At 35.6% G+C, this 22,607-nt stretch overlaps 1 protein-coding gene across 2 annotated transcripts in view; it reads left to right on the top strand.

Annotated features, from left to right (window-relative positions):
* Nucleotides 1-16,339, top strand: part of pebp4 (phosphatidylethanolamine binding protein 4) — a 176,659-nt gene extending 160,320 nt beyond the window's left edge. Inside the window, exon 7 of one of the 2 annotated variants that reach the window (XM_005170788.6) lies at nt 16,071-16,339. In XM_005170788.6, the coding sequence (XP_005170845.3) occupies nt 16,071-16,162 (92 nt within the window). In that variant the 3' untranslated portion in view covers nt 16,163-16,339. Of the gene's footprint in view, nt 1-6,386; nt 8,320-16,070 lie in introns of those variants that run through there. The other variant, XM_073911247.1, reaches the window with a different exon arrangement.
* Nucleotides 16,340-22,607: the final 6,268 nt, after the last annotated feature.

Here is a 22,607-nt window from a genome sequence, read left to right on the forward strand (position 1 = left end):
CTGAAGAAGTCGGAATACAGAAAAGAGGCTGCTTTCTGTGCTGCAAAAACAAATGCAAGTGATGACGATTCTCATTCTCAAATTGATACAGTTAACCAGCAGCATTATTACTGTAAATGTAGAATTTCAGGTTGGGCGGTACGGTGGCTTCGTGGTTAGCACTGTTACCTCACAGCAAGAATGTCACTGGTTCGAGTCCTGGCTGGGCCATTTCTGTGTGGAGTTTGCTAGTTCTCCCCGTGTTGGCATTAGGGATACAACGATTATAGATTTTGGTTGTGCGATTATAGTCTGAGGAAAAATTACGGTTATTACGTTTATTATGCATTCGTTATTTTCAAAACACAGCTAGTTTAGAAAAATCACATAAAAACTCCTTATATTTTGAAGTGTTGTTTATTGCTGCTCGGTAAACAAATAATATGACACAAAATAATAAAAAACAAACAATAGTCCATTTTTCTTTGGACTTAAAAATAAGTGAAAAAAGTTTTGGCATTTAAACATAATAGTTTTACACTGAAAATTTGAATATATGTCAATAAATAAAATTTTAATAAATAAATAAATTTTAAAAAATTAAATAAAAAATGATTACAATAAATAAATTATAAAATTTTTAATTAAATAATATAAATTTTAATAAATTAAAATAACTAATAAAATGTAAATAAATAAAAAATAAATCAGCATATATAAATTAAAAAGGTTAATAAATGAATTTAAAATAAATTAATAAATAACAATATTTTTTGTAAAATAAATTAAAATAAATAAATAAAATTTAAATAAATAATTTAAAAAAAATAAAATTAAAAATAAATAAATAAATTATTAAATAAATTTGTATTTGTCTAATGTAGATTTAAGTTACATAATAGCTAAGTGTTTCCCTTTTACAGAGAAGAAATGTATTCAAAGGCTGCTGATCCTCTTTATCAACTACATAACAAAATTATTTTATATTTGTCATTTTGCATTTTGTTTCTCAGTGTAGGGCGCTCGCGGCATTCTTTTTTAACTAGGTGCATCTGGAAAGCACGAGTCCGTCGCTCCATATATGCAAGCCACCCGGCTCCATTGGAAATAACGAACTTGCGTGTGCAAAAGACGTGATATGTGACTGGCCCTTAGTTAATAGCCTTAGCCATAGTTAAGATAGTGTGCATGGTGTACAGTACAAGCTCTGAACTTCAAACTAGCACTCAGTTTGCATCACTTAAATTTGCAGCAGTTGTGTTTCGTGCAGAAACATGGTGTTGAGAAGCCTTCACGATTAATTAACCATGACAAATTAAAGAGAACATCCACAAACTCCGAAATGACGTCACATTCGCTGCGCACACTCAAGTGGACGTGTCGAGTATAAACCAGGCTTCAATCAGTCTGTGTTGGGACAACATGAAGGAATTGTGTGAAGTCCAGCAACTTTAACAATGTACACTGGTGCTCTTTACACTGTAAAAATGCTGGGTTCTTCACGTTGTTCCAAAACAAATCAATTAAAGGGCACATAGTTTACCCCTTTTTTCAGATTTATTATTAATATTATGGTTGTTCTGAGTGTGCCAGTTTAGGTTCAGTTCAACACACAGTTCAGATTTTTTTATTATAATGTGTTAAAAAGTGTCATGTTGGGGGCGTGTACACAGCTCCCTGTTTTAGGGGCGTGTAGCGTCACATGAAAATTAGTTTCGAATTCCAGCCCAGCATAACAAGGGGGCGGAGCCAAGAGCTCCCCCTCGCTGTGTTTGGCAACGGACAGGCAGACAGAGAGAAGCTGCATGAGTGAGAGGACCAGCATTCAGCCGTACAAATACGACTCTGACACAGACCAAGCAGAAAGTACACAATCATTTGTGTCTTTGTATAGTTTTACAGCCAATGCTAGTTTAAAGTGCCAAGCTTGTACACCGAGACTAATAACCACGCACACTGAATTAACTTTGACTGAGGCACCGGATGACCCGCTTAGAGGCGCGACAAGGCACATCAGACACGCACATTCGCATGTTATTTAAATAATAATCGTGGCTGGGCGCCGCAGACAGCCGCCGACTTGAAGCACCTGTGTGTGTACCCTGATAGAAACCTATGTTTATAATTCTAAAATGCATGGCGCGATGCTGCACGTCGCCGAGCGGAGCTTCTGGTGTGCGACCTGCAGGCAAGCTTGTTATTTTATTTCCAATGGAGAGACACCCACCCGAGGCAACGTGCTCGCCTAGTTAAGATCACAGGGAGCTTCTGTGACCACGAGAAATGCACATGGCTGAAGTTTAAGGTAGACGCAATGAAAAGTACACGTTTGCAAACCCACCTACAAACAAACTAAGTTACAAACAATAATTCCGATGAGAGCGATCATATGGTGAATGTTGATCTTGTGTTGACCCCAATGAGCCTTCTAAAAATAAAGCAAGGGTTTTCATTTAGTGACATCGATTTGACTCACACGCTGAAAATGGCGGACGTGAAACAACAAACTAAGGATGTTGATGCGCCTGTCAATCAATATTGGTGGGCGGGGGGACCGCACTCCTACTTCAAGTTGCAGTCGATCTGAAAACGGCTGCAATTGGTCCACCGTTTTTATGTTGTTAAATTGAAAAAACAAAAGGACTGTGTGTGTTTACATCACCCCAATATGACGGTCTATACACTATACCTACACACATGTCTGTCTAAACAGCTTGAAAAGTAGATTTTTCACCATAGGTGCACTTTAAGTTGACTGTTCTTCCAAATTTAATCAGACTGAACATACAACAACTAAGTTATGCCAAAAACACTCAAGAACTGTGTTTATTCAGCTCATTTTAAGGAAGTAGTTTGAACAAGCTACATTTTTTAGTGCTGTTGCACACTGAAAGAAAATATTCATTGAATTTACTTCTTACTTTTGCTGGATTTACCTTTTTACTACGTTTTTTTAAAGGTAAGTGGTTGCAAACCATTTATAAGGGCTGAATTTAAACAAACATTTTGGGCTCTATCATACACCCGGCGCAATGTGGCGCAAGGCGCGGCGCAATACTCTTTTGCTACTTTTAGCTCGTCGCAAGGGTCATTTTGAGGTGTTGCGCCACGCTGTTTAAATAGCAAATGCATTTGCTCTCAAATGTGCACCCATAGGCGTTCTGGTCTAAAAAAGGAGGCGTGTTTTGGCGCGTTGCTATATTGAGAAACTGTAAATAGTCTGATCTTTAGACCAGAACAAAGTCGGTCTATTGTCTGACGCAAAGTGCACCTGGCTTACACACTACACACAAGATGCAGAGCAATACGCAAATATCTTTACATATGAAAAATATATAATATCTTAAAGATATATATATATATATATATATATATATATATATATATATATATATATATATATATATATATATATATATATATATATATATATATATATTAAGGATATATACAGGATATAAATATGAATGATTAAAATATTACAAAACATATTAATTTCTAGCCTACATGAAGATTTAAAAACCACTGCCTTACTTTCTTCATCTCAGAAGGCTTTTTCAGTTCATTCAATTTGCTTTTGTATAATGTTATTATTATTAGCAGTATTATTTATTATATCCATATTTATATTTGTTTTATTAAAAACAAGCTTAGATTTGTCCACCTGTCAAATTTATACCTTATGGGGCATGGCAGGTGTATTTGGAAATAACTCAGTATTCTGACCACACTTGGTTATTATTGTTCATTTATTCGTTTGCTGGAAATTAGAACTGAATTTAGAAATAGTTTTGAAACAAATCTTTGCGCTTAACAAACAAAATTAATTATTTATAGGCTAATTGATGTGTGTGCGTAAAGGTTTCCCTATCCACAAGAGCAAAAGCGAAAGTGAACTTACTTTACATCAAAATGCGCTCTTGGCGCGACGCAGCTGGCTCTTAAAGGGAATGGGAGATGAGACTCTAATTAGTTTATTCTCAAAACACACCTATAACTCATTAAGAAAATAAACTCAACACTTTTAGACCATGCACCATGGCGCAAAGCAGATTTTCCCATCCTTAAATTAGCAAAAATGCGTTCTGACACACGCTGAAAGCGTTTGAGCCCTGCGTTTTGCACTCTGCGCATGGACCATCAAAATAGAGCCCATTAAGTTGAACATTACAACATTTAATTTATTTGTATAAATTCAGAACATATAAATAGTTTGCAACCACTTACCTTAAAAAAACAGTAAAGAAAATTCAATGCATTGATCTATATATGTTTACCACACTATAAAGTGCTCCTTTAAGTCATAAAGACATCTCACCACAAAACACAACTTCCTGTATTGCACAAAGCAAAAGGGTGGAGTTGAGCAGAGGAAGAAAGTGCCGCATCACTCCCCACTTCCTATCTCTCTTTCCATGAGTCGACAGATTGAGAAATGGAAAGAGACCGAATTAACCCAAACACACACAAGACGCACTATTTTTAGCCACGTCTATAATTCGACACATTGGCTAACAACTCCGCCCTCTCCACTCCATGATGACATCGCACCGTCAACAACCTGTTAGCAGTACTAGCAGAGGCCAGACTATTAAACTGATGGGCTCTTTCCCCAGTTAACCGCAGCTTACATCGGGGCTTCCCCAACGGCCTAAATAAACTGTATACGCAGAACGATGTCTGGATTTTTAATAGCAGCACATAAACAGATCAGCCTAAACACTCGATGGATTGAACTGATGTCATTGGTGTCGTAACGCAGGCATAGTTTGGTTGTGACTCAGTGCTCGTGATTCAGTCCCGTTGAAGAAAACTCGCCCTCTTCATCTGCATATTTGCTGGATGGCTCATACTGAGGGGATCATATGAACTCATCTGGCATATTTTTGTCCAATAGGCATCAATATGTTGTTTATTATTTTTATTTTTACGTGCCAGTGGTCTAGTGCGAATCAGTCAGACTCACAAGTTTCAGCTTACAGACTCTAAATTTGAAAAGTTAGGATGCAAAATATTGCCATTTGGAGTTTTTTTCTACAACAAGCATTTTTCTCAACCTCTCATGCTATGTTCAGTTATTTCATGTTAAAAGCAAATAATATAACCTATTCTTTGCCATAAAATTGAAATTACTAAAGAAAATTGCTAAATTTTGGAAGAAGATTTCAGATGGCCCTTAGTGGTTTTTGCATATATATACATATATATATATATATATATATATATATATATATATATATATATATATATATATATATATATATATATATATATATATATAGTTGAAGTCAGAATTATAAGCCCCCCTGAATTATTAGCGCCCCTGAATTATTAGCGCCCCTGAATTATTAGCGCCCCTGTTTATTTTTATTTTTTTTACCAATTTCTGTTTAATGGGGGGAAGATTGTTTCAACACATTTCTAAGCATAATAGTTTTAATACCTCATTTCTAATAACTGATTTATTTTATCTTTGTCATGATGAATATAAATAATATTTTACTTGATATTTTTCAAGACACTTCTATACAGCTTAAAGTGACATTTAAAGGCTTAACTGGGTTAATTAGATTAACTAGGCAGGTTAGGGTAATTAGGCAAGTTATTGTATAACGATGGTTTGTTCTGTAGATTATCGAAAAAAAAATTAGCTTAAAGGGGCTAATAATTTTGTCCCAAAAATGTTTTTTAAAAAATTAATAACTGCTTTTATTCTAGCCGAAATAAAACAAATAAGACTTTCTCCAGAAGAAAAAATATTATCAGACACAATGTGAAAATTTCCTTGCTCTGTTAAAAATAATTTGGGAAATATTTAGAAAAATAAAATCAAAAGGGGGCTAATAATTCTGACTTCAACTGTATATATATATATGGCGGCTTCATTGGAGTTGTGATTTCACTGCTGATGTCCTGACATTTTATCCTACCTATCAGATTATGCTACCAACACTATTTGAATAGTACTAAGGATGGGCTTAGGTAGGTTAAGGTGATATTACAGCTTCATATCAAATCTGTTGGGTAGCATATTGCACCATCACAATGTGCTATCTACTTTTTGAATAAACACTGACAAAAAAATACCGACAGTTTGTGCTGCCAAGCGATTAACCGCAAATAATCACATCTGAATTAAAAGTTTGGATTTACGGTGTATAAATATTCTGTTTATTTATAAATGGAACAAAATATAAAAAATATTTTCAAATAAAATATAATTTTTAAATTTTTTAATATGTTAACATATTGACATATATTTAAATATATTTGCTTTTTTTAAATATAAAATATATAAAAATATATAAAATTACGAAAAAACAAAACCATAATATTCACATATATATTTGTATTCATATATGATTTGTATTCGATATTAATAATCATTCATGTTCTTTTTGACTTAGTCCCTTTATTAATCAGAAGTCGCCACAGGACTGTGGACTGCAGGGGAAACCAGAGCAACCATGGAAACACAGCAAACTCCATACAGTGACCATTGTACTGCCCACTGCGCCACCACGACGCCCCTGATATATATATCCGGCAGCTAGCTCTCTGCAACTCTCATGGTTGCCCTGCCTTATATATCTTATATATCTGCCATCCTGGCCATATATATCTTTTTTTTCAACTCTGGCTCATTATGGATACGAACCCCTGAATACATTTCTGGAGTTTTAGTTTTTGTTTGAGGCCGCTGTGTACACTTTTTCAGATCTGAAGTTTCTCTCGTGAGTGCCATTCACGCCTGCTCCTCTCACGTAAAACCACCAAAGGACATTGTCGACTGACTGACTCACTGACCGACCGGCCTATAAAGAATATCACACCAGCCAATCAGAATCAAGAACCAGACAGAACTGTTGTATAAAATAAAATATGACCTTCAAAAATCATCAAATGTGACATTTTGGACACATAGTAAGATTTAGCTATTTACATCATTCTAAAAATCTATTAAAATGAGGGTAATGTTTACAGTGAACATTTAAAAGCTCCTCAAGAGTTAAATTCTGAAAATATTTAGATTTTTTGTTTACGGTCAGATCAAGTGTTTTTCTGTATGAGGTCTGATGATCATGTGCTTTATCTGATGTGTGTGTGTGTGTGTGTGTGTGTGTGTGTGTGTGTGTGTGTGTGTGTGTGTGTGTGTGTGTGTGTGTGTGTGTGTGTGTGTGTGCGCGCAATGGCCTGGTTTGTATGGGGTCAAGCAGGGATCATGATCTGCAGAGGCGGAACATTATCTCCTCATGTTCTCGGGTCCAGAGGCCTAAAGGTCACGTGACCTCATAACGCCGGGTCACTTTACTCCATTTCTAACACTCAATTAGAGAGAAGCCGACAATCTTCACAATCATGCGAACACACACACCTCTCTGCCTCGTCTGTCAGCGCATTATCAAATCGCTGTTATGCACAAATCATATTTCACTCACAAAATGCAACTCCGAACACGGCTGATTCTTCCATTCTTGAGTACAAAAGGCTACATTTAGACTTTAAAGGGGACCTACTATGCAAAAATCACTTTTATTCATTCATTCATTTTCTTGTTGGCTTAGTCCCTTTATTAATCCAGGGTCACCACAGCGGAATGAACCACCAACTTATCTAGCAAGTTTTTTTTACGCAGCGCTTCCAGCCGCAACCCATCTCTGGGAAATATCCACACACACATTCACACACACACTCATACACTACGGACAATTTAGCCAACCCAATTCACCTGTACCGCATGTCTTTGGACTGTGGGGGAAACCAGAGCACCCGGAGGAAACCCACGCGAAGGCAGGGAGAACATGCAAACTCCACACAGAAAAGCCAACTGAGCCGAGGATCAAACCAGCGACCTTCTTGCTGTGAGGCGACAACACTACCTACGGCGCCACTGCCTCGCCAAAATCACTTTTATAAGGTGTTTAAACACAGTGGTGTGGTAAGAGTGTTTGATTATAGCCAGCTTCTAATGGGAAAAATGTATTAATTTAATTTCTTAGAATCACACTTGATAAAAACTGTCTGCAGAAACACGTTGTTCCACCGGCTTGTTTGACTTTGCTGCCTGCTGACATTGATTTTTGATTGTCCTTCAAATATGGTTGCCTGTTTTTGTAAATAGATTGAAAATAATGTATATATTGGGATATTAAGGAGGTTGACGCCATTTTCTTTGTAAAACCTTTTGACCTCTGTTTTTGTGTTAGGTAGTTGGGTAGAGAATTGTACTTTTCTTTTATTATTGATCAGGTAAGTTAGAGGTTTAACATGAAGGAATTTTTGTTTGTTATTTTGGCCTTGTCAGCTCCCGAATTCAAACCCCAATAAATCTTTAAATTCATTTTTGTTGTCTTGTCTTTCATGTTGTGCACCATCCCTAGACGGTGCGTAACATTGACATACTCTACGTGTCATCAGAGGGGGAAAGCCCCACCCACTAGTGGCCATCTCTCCCTCATTAGCATAGGATGTTAGCCTTGTTTTTCAATCTGTGTGGAGTTTGCATGTTCTCCCTGCGTTCGCATGGGTTTCCTCCGGGTGCTCTGGTTTCCCCCACAATGCAAAGACATGTGGTACAGGTGAATTGGGTAGGCTACATTGTCCAGTGTATGTGTGTGTGTGAATGAGTGTGTATGCGTTTCCCAGTGGTGGGTTACAGCTCGAAGGGCATCCACTGCATAAAACAAATGCTGAATAAGTTGGCGGTTCATTCCACTGTGGCGACCCCAGATTAATTAAAGGACAAGCCGAAAAGAAAATGATTGAATGAATGAAAACGGGGCATAATAGATTCCCTTTAAATGAATGGATCTAAAAATACTCTAAAAAGCGTCAAAATGTATGTGAAAAAATATGGTTAAAAAAAAAAGTATTTGCCACAAAAATATTTTTTAAAATCTGAAAATACTTTTTTTTTTTTTTTTTTTGAAATGTGTTCGAAATCTTAGCAAATTAACATTATTTCACAACACACTTAACTTTGAATTAATTAATCGATTATAAACATTTACTTTCACTTTGAAAGTCAAACAAACACATACAGGCGAAGATAAATTAATACCTGTGGCTCCTGATGACACTTACGAAGCAAAAAACAATCATTATTTACAACATTATTTGGTTTTCAATCATTACAATGAATGTGGGGTGGCAGGGTGGCTCAGTGGTTAGAGCTGTCGCTTCACAACAAGACGGTCGCTGCTTCGAGTCCCGGCTGGTCCAATTGGCATTTCTGTGTGGAGTTTGCATGTTCTCCCCGTTTTGGCATGGGTTTCCTCCATGTGCTCCGGTTTCCCCCAGAGTCCAAACACATGCGCTATAGATGAATTGACTGAACTAAATTGGCCGTAGTGTATGAGTGTGTGTATGAATGTGAGTGTGTCGGTGTTTCCCAATACCGGGTTGTAGCTGGAAGGGCATCCGCTTGCGTAAAACATATTCTGAATGAAAGTATACTCTGAATACGGAAACGTTTTTTTTTTAGAGACATGTTCTTAATTCCCAAGGATGCCAAAATGTATACTTTAAATTTGTCCAGATGCTAACCTATGATTTTTAAATGCCTGGCTATTCATAGATAGTCTCTGCTGAGCCATAAAGTAGCCACAATCTGCAGAGGAAGCGACTATGACATTTTCCTTTAAAATCACACTTGCATACTCTCACTCCCACTTGCTTTCAAACATACAAACAAGTACACACACACACATACACTCACACTGGCAGTGATGTTTCCAGGATGTGGTGCTGTGTTCTGCTCTGCTGTTTCTGCCGGACGGGGTTTCCCTTCTCACCACTATTGCATTTCCGCCTCGGTTTGTCTCTGCACAGATAGCGGAAAACAATTTTTTTTTAATTAGTATTGTAGTCACATTGCTTTTTGTTCTGCACTTTTGGCTGCTTGGAGATTCTAAGACACTGATTTTAATCTTTCATGTCAGGGGTCAAAAGTGCATAATTAGAGTTAACAATATTTTTGAAAGAAGTCACGCAAAGGCTTGATAAAAACAAAATGCAGTCAAAGTCGTAGGAAATTTAAATATCCTAATTTCAAATATAGTTTCAGCCTTCATTGTCACGTGATCCTTCTGAAGTCATTCTAATAGACATGCACTGTATAATAAATGCAGGTGTTCCACACAAATCATTGAGGTTGTCCAAACATTAATCGATTAAGTTAACGTAACAAATTGAAGTGATTGAACGTAAAACAATTAAGTTGTCGCAAATAGCTCTCAAGAATTGTGTTGACTCAGCTATTTTTTTATATTACGATGATTTAGAAGCATCTCTTTAATATTATTATTATTAGTAGTAGTTGTAGTAGTAGTAGTAGTATTAATGCGGAACTTAAATAAATTGTATGGAAAAAAAACGATATTAACTATAAAATTATATTAAATTGATTTCTTAAGGTTCATATAACACGAGTAATAAGGAATGAATTACTTTAAATTTAATGATTCGTTGATCTTTAAATAAGCGAGTAAGCCTGTTGCTTTTAAAGCGTTTAGTTAAATTTACTTAAATTGAGTAAAACTGTTGCTTTTAAAGTGATTAATTGACTTAAAATAAGTGAGTAAAACGGTTGCTTTTAAAGCGATTAGTTGATTTTACCTAAAAAAGTGAGTAAAGGCCCGTGCAACCCGAGACGTTTTTTGCTCGCGTTTTCCGTCGACGTTTAACGCCTTGTGAATAAATTAAGGGCGTCAATGTGATCGTGCACAACAACAGGCTAAGAGGCAGGGGCAAAATCGTAATAAAAAAAAAAATGCCTCATGCTCCTTTTTTTGTTTTGACGCGCCACGTCAGAACCTTCTCCAATCAGATCGGCACTTTTGATCATGTGCACGGAGCTGCTGAAGTTACAGTAAACAGCACTTGGAGGCGCTCAAGCGCAAAACTGTCAAGGCGAGCGCACATTGAAGACGATGCCCAGAGGTGATATAAACGTTTAGCTGCTTATTGCTCTGTGAACAATAATCATTTCTTCATCGCTAGAGCTGGAGCCGCTAATTGAACCAGCCATGCTTGTTTGAGTCACCAGTAAGTTTAACAACAAGCATGTGAACTTCCTCTCTTCCTCTTCTTCTGTGTTATAAGCGGGTGTCGGAAGCTTAAAGTTGTGTAGCGCCATCTAATGACAAGGAGTGATTTTGCATGATCTTCTGCTTGACGCCAGTGAAAATTGCTTGGGTTTGAATACGGAAAAACGTCTTGTAAAACGCAGACGTTAAACGCAAACGAAAAGCGTGAAGGAGCCTTAAACCTGTTGCTTCAAAAGCGATTAGTTGACTTTACTTAAAATGAGTGAGTAAACCTGTTGCTTTTAAAGTGATTAGTTAACTTTACTTAAAAAAGTGAGTAAACCTGTTGCTTTTAAAGAGATTAGTTAACTTTACTTAAAAAAGTGAGTAAACCTGTTGCTTTTAAAGTGATTAGTTGACTTTACTTAAAATAAGTGAGTAAATCTGTTGCTTTTAAAGAGATTAGTTGACTTTACTTAAAATAAGTGAGTAAATCTGTTGCTTTTAAAGTGATTAGTTAACTTTACTTAAAATAAGTGAGTAAACCTGTTGCTTTTAAAGAGATTAGTTGACTTTACTTAAAATAAGTGAGTAAATCTGTTGCTTTTAAAGTGATTAGTTGACTTTACTTAAAATAAGTGAGTAAACCTGTTGCTTTTAAAGCGATTGGTTGACTTTACTTAAAATAAGTGAGTAAATCTGTTGCTTTTAAAGAGATTAGTTGACTTTACTTAAAAAAGTGAGTAAACCTGTTGCTTTTAAAGTGATTAGTTGACTTTACTTAAAATAAGTGAGTAAATCTGTTGCTTTTAAAGTGATTAGTTGACTTTACTTAAAAAAGTGAGTAAACCTGTTGCTTTTAAAGAGATTAGTTAACTTTACTTAAAAAAGTGAGTAAACCTGTTGCTTTTAAAGTGATTAGTTGACTTTACTTAAAATAAGTGAGTAAATCTGTTGCTTTTAAAGAGATTAGTTGACTTTACTTAAAATAAGTGAGTAAATCTGTTGCTTTTAAAGTGATTAGTTAACTTTACTTAAAATAAGTGAGTAAACCTGTTGCTTTTAAAGAGATTAGTTGACTTTACTTAAAATAAGTGAGTAAATCTGTTGCTTTTAAAGTGATTAGTTAACTTTACTTAAAATAAGTGAGTAAACCTGTTGCTTTTAAAGAGATTAGTTGACTTTACTTAAAATAAGTGAGTAAATCTGTTGCTTTTAAAGAGATTAGTTGACTTTACTTAAAATAAGTGAGTAAACCTGTTGCTTTTAAAGCGATTGGTTGACTTTACTTAAAATAAGTGAGTAAATCTGTTGCTTTTAAAGAGATTAGTTGACTTTACTTAAAATAAGTGAGTAAACCTGTTGCTTTTAAAGAGATTAGTTGACTTTACTTAAAATAAGTGAGTAAATCTGTTGCTTTTAAAGAGATTAGTTGACTTTACTTAAAAAAGTGAGTAAACATGTTGCTTTTAAAGTGATTAGTTGACTTTACTTAAAATAAGTGAGTAAATCTGTTGCTTTTAAAGTGATTAGTTGACTTTACTTAAAAAAGTGAGTAAACCTGTTGCTTTTAAAGCGATTAGTTGACTTTACTTAAAATAAGTGAGTAAATCTGTTGCTTTTAAAGTGATTAGTTGACTTTACTTAAAAAAGTGAGTAAACCTGTTGCTTTTAAAGAGATTAGTTGACTTTACTTAAAATAAGTGAGTAAATCTGTTGCTTTTAAAGTGATTAGTTAACTTTACTTAAAATAAGTGAGTAAACCTGTTGCTTTTAAAGAGATTAGTTGACTTTACTTAAAATAAGTGAGTAAATCTGTTGCTTTTAAAGTGATTAGTTAACTTTACTTAAAATAAGTGAGTAAACCTGTTGCTTTTAAAGAGATTAGTTGACTTTACTTAAAATAAGTGAGTAAACCTGTTGCTTTTAAAGCGATTGGTTGACTTTACTTAAAATAAGTGAGTAAATCTGTTGCTTTTAAAGAGATTAGTTGACTTTACTTAAAAAAGTGAGTAAACATGTTGCTTTTAAAGTGATTAGTTGACTTTACTTAAAATAAGTGAGTAAATCTGTTGCTTTTAAAGTGATTAGTTGACTTTACTTAAAAAAGTGAGTAAACCTGTTGCTTTTAAAGCGATTAGTTGACTTTACTTAAAATAAGTGAGTAAATCTGTTGCTTTTAAAGAGATTAGTTGACTTTACTTAAAAAAGTGAGTAAACCTGTTGCTTTTAAAGTGATTAGTTAACTTTACTTAAAATAAGTGAGTAAATCTGTTGCTTTTAAAGTGATTAGTTGACTTTACTTAAAATAAGTGAGTAAACCTGTTGCTTTTAAAGTGATTAGTTGACTTTACTTAAAAAAGTGAGTAAACCTGTTGCTTTTAAAGAGATTAGTTGACTTTACTTAAAATAAATGAGTAAACACGTTGCCTTAAAATTTAAGTAAATGAACTCTGTGCATAAGTAAAAATAAAGTTAAATTAACCTCCAAATTACAATGGATTTACTTGCTTTTTTAAGTAAAGTGAAATGTTCACTTTTAAAGCAACGAGTTTAATCATCTTTCTTAAGTCAAGTAAATAATCAGATTATAATAAAACACAACAGTATTATAATCTACGTTAACATTACAACGCATTATTCCAAAACTCTCTGTGAATGTTTTCTAGCATCCAAAAAAAAAAAAAAAAAAAAAACATCACCAGTTGCCATTTGCATGAAATAAACAAAAGAAACAAATAAAGATCTTCCAAAAAAAAATGGAGAGCTTTAAATCGTCGGTCTTGGATGGCGTTTGTTGGCACTTTATTCCAAATGTGATTTCACATTTGCTTTTAGGAATGTGGTTATTGCCGGAATTGGAGAAGTGATATTGTCATAGCAGCCGGAGTTACGTCTGGTATTTATGTGCTTGTCCTGCCAAAACACACTCTCTCTCTCATGTTGCCACCTCCAGCACTGTGACAGGCTGTGTGTTTTATTTCGAGAAGAGACGCTCGCACTGATTCACAGCCCACCGAGGCCCTCAGACACGTGCGCCTTTAAAGATTTGCCATTAAACTCTAGCAGATATATACTGTTTGTAACAACTACAGAGAAGCGTTCAGCCAGAGAAGAGCAGTCAAAAATACACATAATATACTATATATACAGTTAAACTCCTTTCTAATAACTGATTTATTTTATCTTTGCCATGATGACAGCACATAATATTTGACTAAATATTTATCAAGACACTTCTATTCAGCTTAATGACATTTAAAGGCTTAAGGTTAATTAGGCAAGTTAGGGTAATTAGGCAAGTCATTGTATAACAGTGGTTTGTTCTGTAGGCAATCAAAAACAAATGTTGCTTAAGGGGGCTAATAATATTGACTTAAAAATGTTTTTTAAAAATTAAAAACAGCTTTTATTTTAGCAGAAATAAAACAAATAAGACTTTCTCCAGAAGAAAAAAAATATTTTCGAAAATACTGTGAACATTTCCTTGCTCTGTTAAACATTATTTGGGAAATATTAAAAAATACAAATAATAATTTTGAATTCAACTGTATTTATAGGCTAATGTAAGTACACTTATTTATATTTTATAGAAACTAAGAATCAAATACATAAAAATAAATGTACTGAGGAGATTATATTGGTGAAATTTTTAGAATAAGACAGGAGCAGGGGGTTAAAATGGATAGTTCGCTCAAATGTGAATAGATTTACTCAATTTCTAGTTTCAGTTCTTTATGAGATATATTTACGCCGAAGATGCTTTTTTTTAAGCTGAAGACCTCTAACCATTGGCTTTCATAGGAAAAACAAATATAAGTCAATGGTTAATGGTGTGTAGCTTTTCAAAAAAAAAGAAAGAAAAAAAGGATATTTTTTGTTAAACAAAATAATGCTTATAATATGCAGAAATGCACAATAAAAAATAGTATGTGCATAAATAAACTAATAACAATAGCAAACAACATTTAACAAAACTAATATATTATTACTACTACTACTACTACTACTACTAATAATAATAATAATAATAATAATAATAATAATTATTATTATTATTATTATTATCAATAATATTATTACAACTGCTAATAATAATAATAATAATAAGTTACTATTATCACTATTATTATTATGATTATTATTATTATTACTACTAATAATAGTAATAATAGATATGATTATCATTATTATTATTATTGTTATTATTATTATTATTATTATCATCATTCATTCATTCATTTTCTTGTCGGCTTAGTTCTTTTATTAATCCGGGGTCGCCACAGCGGAATGAACCGCCAACTTATCCAGCACGTTTTTACGCAGCGGATGCCTTAACATCCACACACACATTTATACACACACTCATACACTACGGACAATTTAGCCTACCCAATTCACCTGTACCACATGTCTTTGGACTGTGGGGGAAACCGGAGCACCCGGAGGAAACCCACGCGAATGCAGGGAGAACATGCAAACTCTACACAGAAACGCCAACTGAGCCAAGGATCGGACCAGCGACTTCTTGCTGTGAGGCGACAGCACTACCTACTGCGCCACTGCATATTATTATATTATTATTATTATTATTAATAACAACATTTTTTTATTTTATCATTATTATTATCATTATCAATATCTTTATTTTATTACTATTTATTACTATTATTATTATTATTTATTATATTATTATTTATTATTTATTTATTTATTTATTATTATTATTATTTATTATATTATTATTTATTATTATTTATTTATTTATTATTATTATTATTATTATCAATTTTTATGATTATTTATTTAATAAATAGCTTATTTATTTATTTATTTGTTTATTTTTTTTAGACTAGTTCTAAGAATAAGGAAAATGAATATAATGTTACATAGTGTGTGTATTAATATATCTTATTTATTCAAATGGGATGTTCTGATCAGTTTTTTTTTTTGTAGACGGTTTATGTAACAGTAAAACATGCATATACTTTACAGTAATGATGCATATACTTTACAGTAACGATGTACAGGAGCAATGATGACTCTGTTGCTGGTTTTCTATAGGTAACTGGGATCTGCAGGCATTTATTCAGAGGTTTGGTCTGTCTGGAGCGAAGGCTTCTCTTCAGTTCCTCACCCAAAACTACAAGGACTAAAACAGAAAAAAAGAAAAAACACCTCCAACCTGCAGCTAAGCCTCACTTCTGACTATATTTATTATATATTTATTATTTATTATATATATTCAACTGTATTTCACCTCAGTGTTTAGGATATCAAACCCAAAAAAGATGATGTTATTTTATTATGTTAAATAAAAACGATATTCATATAATTTCAAGGCTCATATTTGTTTTAATATGAGCAATATGTCTGTGAGATGTTGTAAATATTCATGGGAAAGGAATTTACTATCCCACGACATGTATTTTAAGATTGTCTCCCGCGTCATGTAAGTTAAACACAAAGCTTCTGGAATAGGGGTGATAAACTCAATTCCTGGAGGGCCGAAGCCCTGCACAGTTTAGTTCCAACCCTGCTCCAACACACTTACCTGTAGGTTTCAAACAAGCCTGAAGGACTCAATTAGTTTGATCAGGTGTGTTTAATTAGGGTTGGAACTAAACTGTGCAGAGCTGCGGCCCTTTTGGAACTGAGTTTGACACCTGTGCTCTAGAAAGATGAGGAATATAAATATTCAACGCTGTCCAGTGTTTTATTAATATTTAAAAGTTATGAGTGGTTATAAAAAACTTTATTTCTACTTTAGGGCTTTTGTGTAGCCTCATTATAGCGATATGTACAGTTTTAACTGTAATAATAATACAACAATGAACACTTCAGATCATCTTTTCAAACAATAAATTTTAAGATGGATTTTTTGGCCGATATCGATAACCGATAACTTAGAGGCTATAGCTGATATAGAGGTCGATAGCCGATATATATATAGCGGATAATTATAAATATTTCGAAACGCTATATTTTTATACAGCAAACAACTGATTTTAAAAACGAAATTGCTGCATATGTACTTCCGGCTACATAACTCGCAATCTCCAGAAACGTATATAGGGCTGCGTTTTCAGAATGAGCACGTGTTGGGAAAGTTAGTGAATGAAAAGGCAGAGGTGGCCTGTAGTGATGGGTCGTTCTTGAACGATTCGTTCATTTTGAACGAATCTTCAATATATAACTAGGGAACAACGAATCCTCTCAGGTAGTGATTCGTTCATCCGCGTGTGCGCACATTTGTGCAGGTGATATCGTTCATTTCAAGTCTTTTGAGTCATTAATCGTGGAAAGGCAGAGGCCAATCATATGGGCTTAGAGCCAGAAAAATAATTGATCCGTTCACGTCTCGAGTCCTCGGGTTTGACTCATTTGTTCCTCACAGGCCAATCATATTTGTTTAGAGCCGGAAAGAGATTTGATTCGTTCATCTCTCGAGTCCTCTATCGGGTCTGAGTCATTCATTCCTCACGGGCCAATCATATGCTTTTAGAGCCGGAAAAAGAATTGATCCGTTCATCTCTCAAGTCCACTATCGGGTTTAAGTCATTCGTTCCTCACGGGCCAATCATTTGCATTTAGAGCCGGAAAGAGATTTGATCCGTTCACGTCTCGAGTCCTCAGGTTTGAGTCATTCTGTCATGTGATGAACGAACGATCATGGCTCCTATCGGCTTATACTGTGTACATTGGTTAAGATTATATGTGACTGTCAATGTAACGTGAACGAACCCCTGACATTTGAAGACATAAAGAGGTGAGCTGAGCAAAGAGACGACAATGCCTTCATAGACAAAAGAGCAGGTAAAAATTGATTTATTATTTTCTCCTTCCTATAGTCTTCTATTTATAACCTATTTGTCGTGTGATCAGTCTTTTGGGCTAGTTGTAGATGTGTTTGAAAGCAATTCGTAACATTTTAATAATATTTTGGCAAATTGAATCAAATGAACGAAATGACTCGAAAAAAGATTCTCGATGAACGAGACTCAAAGACACGAGTCAGTAAAATGATCCGAACCTCCCATCACTAGTGGCCTGATGATTAAGAATTTGTATCCGCCTTCATCTGTTTGCAGGCATGGTGTGAATAGTATGAACTGCAGCTGAACTTGTCGCAAAGTTAAAAACGAAACAGCCATAATCACATATGATGCCATGATGAACACGAACTGTTGTTGCGTGAAACGCCGGAGGAAACTAGCGTTGAATGCTGACGTTAATGTATTATAACATATAAAACAGGAACACTCAAAAAGCAACTCATGTAAACATCTTAATCATTGTCTTATTGAGATGAAGGCAAATAATTCGATTACTGATGTCCATGTAAGTGTAGTCAGTGGTTGGAGTGCTGTCACACTTTAGACAGTGTGTGGAAAGAGTCGCTCTGAGACGGGAAGTACGTCACAACCAATAGAGGAAGTGAAGGAGGAGGGTGTCGCGGCCGCAGATCAGCCGGAAGCCACAGTGGAACTACAACCAAATTTCTCTCCGCATGTCACTTCAGGCCAAACTCAAGGGCACAGGTTCACCACCATCAACTTTTTTTTCTGTCTTCAGTTGCGGTTACGTGTGCACACATTTCGGTTAAAAAAGGAGAAATAGTCTTGGAAATGCACCGCTGTTTGGACAAGCAGGTTTTATCTCGTCTGAGTTTATATTGGGAGAGGCATTTTTATAAAGTGCTATTTCTGAACGGGTTATGTAATAATTATAGACATGCAAAACAAAGGCAGACGGTTATGCAAAAAAGTAAAAACATTTGACTGAATTTATCCCAGACATGTATTTACAAAAGCAGCATTTTGTGCTTGTGCATTCATATACAGTTGAAGTCAGCAATATTAGCTCTCCTTTGATTATTTATTTATTTTATTTTTTTTTAAATATTTCCCAAATGATGTTTAACAGAGCAAGCAAATGTTAACAGTCTTGTTTGTTTTATTTTGGCTAGAATAAAAACTGTTTTTATTTTTTTAAACACCATTTCATGGTCAACATTATTAGCCATTTACGCTACATATTTTTCGATAATCTACAGAACAAACCATTGTCATACAATAACTTGCCTAATTCCCCTAACCTGCCTAGTTAACCTAATTAACCTAGTTAAGCCTGTAAATTTCACTTTAAGCTTTATAGAAGTGTCTTGAAAAATATCTAGTAAAATATTATTTACTGTCATCATGGCAAAGAGAAATCAGTTATTAGAAGTGAGTTATTAAAACTATTATGTTAAGAAATGTATTGAAGAAATCTTCACTCTGTTAAACAGAAATTGGGGAAAAAATAAACAGGGGGCTAATAACTGTATGTTATTTTGTTGTTTTAGGTTGTCTTTAATGGCTATATTGTTATAACAATTGTTGTTTTGTTCATTTTAGTTTTAAACTAAAGGTAAGGGATAAAAACAAAACAGAAATTTGCTGAAATATAGCAAGTTTGCACTTTTGATATCTTTTAGAGTTATTTTCATGATAGTAAGAAAAACATTTTTAATCTGTATTTACTTTAAATATAATAATAATAATAAGTAACAAATTAATAAGTATTTTTTTGTTTCTGATTTTAGTTGTCTTTTTTTATTTTTGCATTCATCAATTTGAAAAAAAGTTTATTATTAAAAGTATAAATGCATTTGTTATAATGCACTTTGCGCTGCGGCGCATGCTAACAGGGTTGAGCTTATTCTCTTAATGAGTTATAGGTGTGTTTTGAGAATAAACCAATCAGAGTCTCTCCCATTCCCTTTAAGAGTCATTTGCGACGTGCCACAGCGCGTTAGCTATTTACATGGCAAACTTTGTAAGTGAAAAAACTGAACCCTTCACTAGAGAGAAAACAGTTAAACAGAGCATCTGCAGCACGAGAATGAGAGAATGAGCCTCCTCATTCTTTACTTTCACTCTCGTGGATAGGGAAAGGTGTTGTACGCACAGACATCCATTAGCTTACTTAATTTAATTTGTTAAGCTCAAAGATTTGTTTCAAAACTAAATCTAAATTCAGCTCTTATTTCCAGCAAACGAATAAATAAACAATAATAACGAAGTGATGTCAAAAAAGTTATATCCAAATACACATGCTGTGCCCCATATAGCCTAAAACAGAGGTCTGCATTCCCGCAGCTGTGCCACGGGACCCGACCGGATTTCTTGCAGTGCAGGAATGAATTTCTGAATAAAGCGCGGAAGCGGTCGGTAACTGGTGTAATTTGAACAATATCGCTCCTGACTCCCGAGCGAGCACGCCTATGTATTTGTGTTAATGAGGTGTGCATGAGGGGCGGGGCGGATGGCGGGACAACAAATGTTGAATATAAGCAGGAGCGGTCAGGTTCAGACTATTTTTTTAGATTTTCTGCGAGGCAACAGTGCTAGCCCCGTGCTGCCTCCAAAACATCTCTATATCATGAAATCAGTCTCAGCTTCACTGCAGGGTGTGAGTTTGGGTCACAAAAGCTCTTCTCTGGACACAAACTGGGCTTCAGTTGAGCAGCGCTGTCTCTGAGGACAGTTTGATATCAATACACCAGATGTCTGGAAAAAAGGCCTGGGATTTAGGGAAGCTACTTTGATGTGGAGATGATCAATGTAAGTTAGTGGTTTAATTGACCAGGCGAAAGTGTCTCATCTGACACACACACACACACACATGCTGTGGCACACTCTCACATGCATTCATACATTCACAGACAGGCAGATCATTTATCACACTTTCACTAAACACACACAAACACACACACACACACACACACACACACGCACGCACGAGGGTCTTTGTGTCTCCGCTGGTTAAGCCAGTCTCTTCATGTCCCCTGCATGAACTCAACAGAGCATTGATCAGTTTGTCCTGTTTGCATTTGTTTGTTTTCTCAGACTTCAATGGTTTCACACACACACACACACACACACACACACACACACACGCACACACAACAACAAACACGAGCTCAATTCCTCTAGTTTCTCTAAAGGATCAGCAGCAGTGAAAGGTCAGAGTTTCTGCAGAAGCCACATAAGGACACGTTCTCTGCTTAATTAATAAAGGTCAGCAGGTAGTGAAAGCAGATTAGATGTTAGATGTTTCCTGTTGTTCTCAAGGTTAAAGGTCAGATCAGAAAGATATGAAGGTATTCACAAATCGCGGTACTGTTTACTGACATAATGTTCAATTTGTCCACAATATTTAACCTAAAACATTTCAAGCTCTCCTGGGAATACTTCAGCATCATAAATAAAGTTAAAGTCTGAATTTTTCACAGTTTTTTTCGATAATATTTTTCTCCTGAAGAAAGTCTCATTTCACTCTAAAAAAACACAGGGTTAAAAACTACCCAAATAGTTTTTTTAACCCTACTGCTGGGTAAATATGGGACATTTGGGTTATTGGGTTATTATTTTTTACCCCATAAATGGTTTGTTTTACTACCCAATAATTAAATTTTTTTTAACTTAAATAATAGGTTAATTTGATCCAAAAATGTCTGCGAAAGATGCAACCCAAGCTCATTCTGAAAACGTAGTCCCGCGGACGTTTCTGGAGACAGCGGAATACGTCCCGGGGGGTACGTACGGCCGCCTTTCCTTTTTTCAAGCAAACGCTGCGGAGCGGTGTGACGCTGTTCCCTTTCGAGCTTACCTTACCTCCTTGTGGAGGGCTTCCCCGCTGCAACCCGTTTGTCCACTCAGCTCACCGTGTACGTCAGCAGGCTCGAGATGCAGAGAGCAGTCGACCACGCTGATCGGTTTCGAGTCCGAGTTCCAGCAATCAGGTAAGACAAAAACAGAATCCCAAAAATTAAGTGAACGAGTTTCGTGACAGGGTGAGAACGCGGTGAAATCCGAAAACGCAGCAGGAGAAAAAAAAAATCGGGGCTTTTATTTTTTTGGACAGCTTTTTGTAAACTGTTGCTCGGGTTTAGGGAAGCGAGCGGACGGGCGGGTCGATCGGTAAAATTGGTTGGGTTCGGGGAAGGAGCAGGGCGGGTCGGCCGAACGGCCGGTCGCACAGTCAATCATCCAGTCAGTCGGACAACGGCCTCCGGTGGCTTCACGCGAGAACAGCGCGGGCGCAAACCGCACTCGCGAGAGGCGTCTGAAGTGCGAAAAAACGCACAACAGCAGCCTCTCGGGAATTCGCAAAAAAAAAACTGCAGCCGTACGTACCCGCCAGTACGTACTCTGCGGTCTCCGGAAACGTCCGCGGGACTACGTTTCCACAATGAGCCCGGGTTGGAAAGATGACCCAGCAATTGTGTCGTTTTAACTCGGCAACACTTAAGTTTGGTGGTTGATGTGCAGCTTTAATTACAGGTGTCCAAAAAGGTGCTAATAAGAAATTTCTTAATTCAGAAAGATCTGACTAAGGGCTGCTATGAGCATAAATCTCACTTGAATCATCTGAAAGCGCAAGCAATCTGTGTTTATGTTTGTTATGCATTTAAACAAATTAGTACATAATATGTGGTATCCCAGTCAGCCCCTGCTGTGAGTTGATTTGACCCAAAGAGCTGGGTTGAAACTACCCAAGACTCTGAAAATAACCCCTAAAAATGACCCAAATGCCTCAACCCAAGATTTGGGT

Source organism: Danio rerio, chromosome 8 (genome assembly GCF_049306965.1).
Source record: "Danio rerio strain Tuebingen ecotype United States chromosome 8, GRCz12tu, whole genome shotgun sequence".
Classification (NCBI taxonomy): Eukaryota; Metazoa; Chordata; class Actinopteri; order Cypriniformes; family Danionidae; genus Danio; species Danio rerio.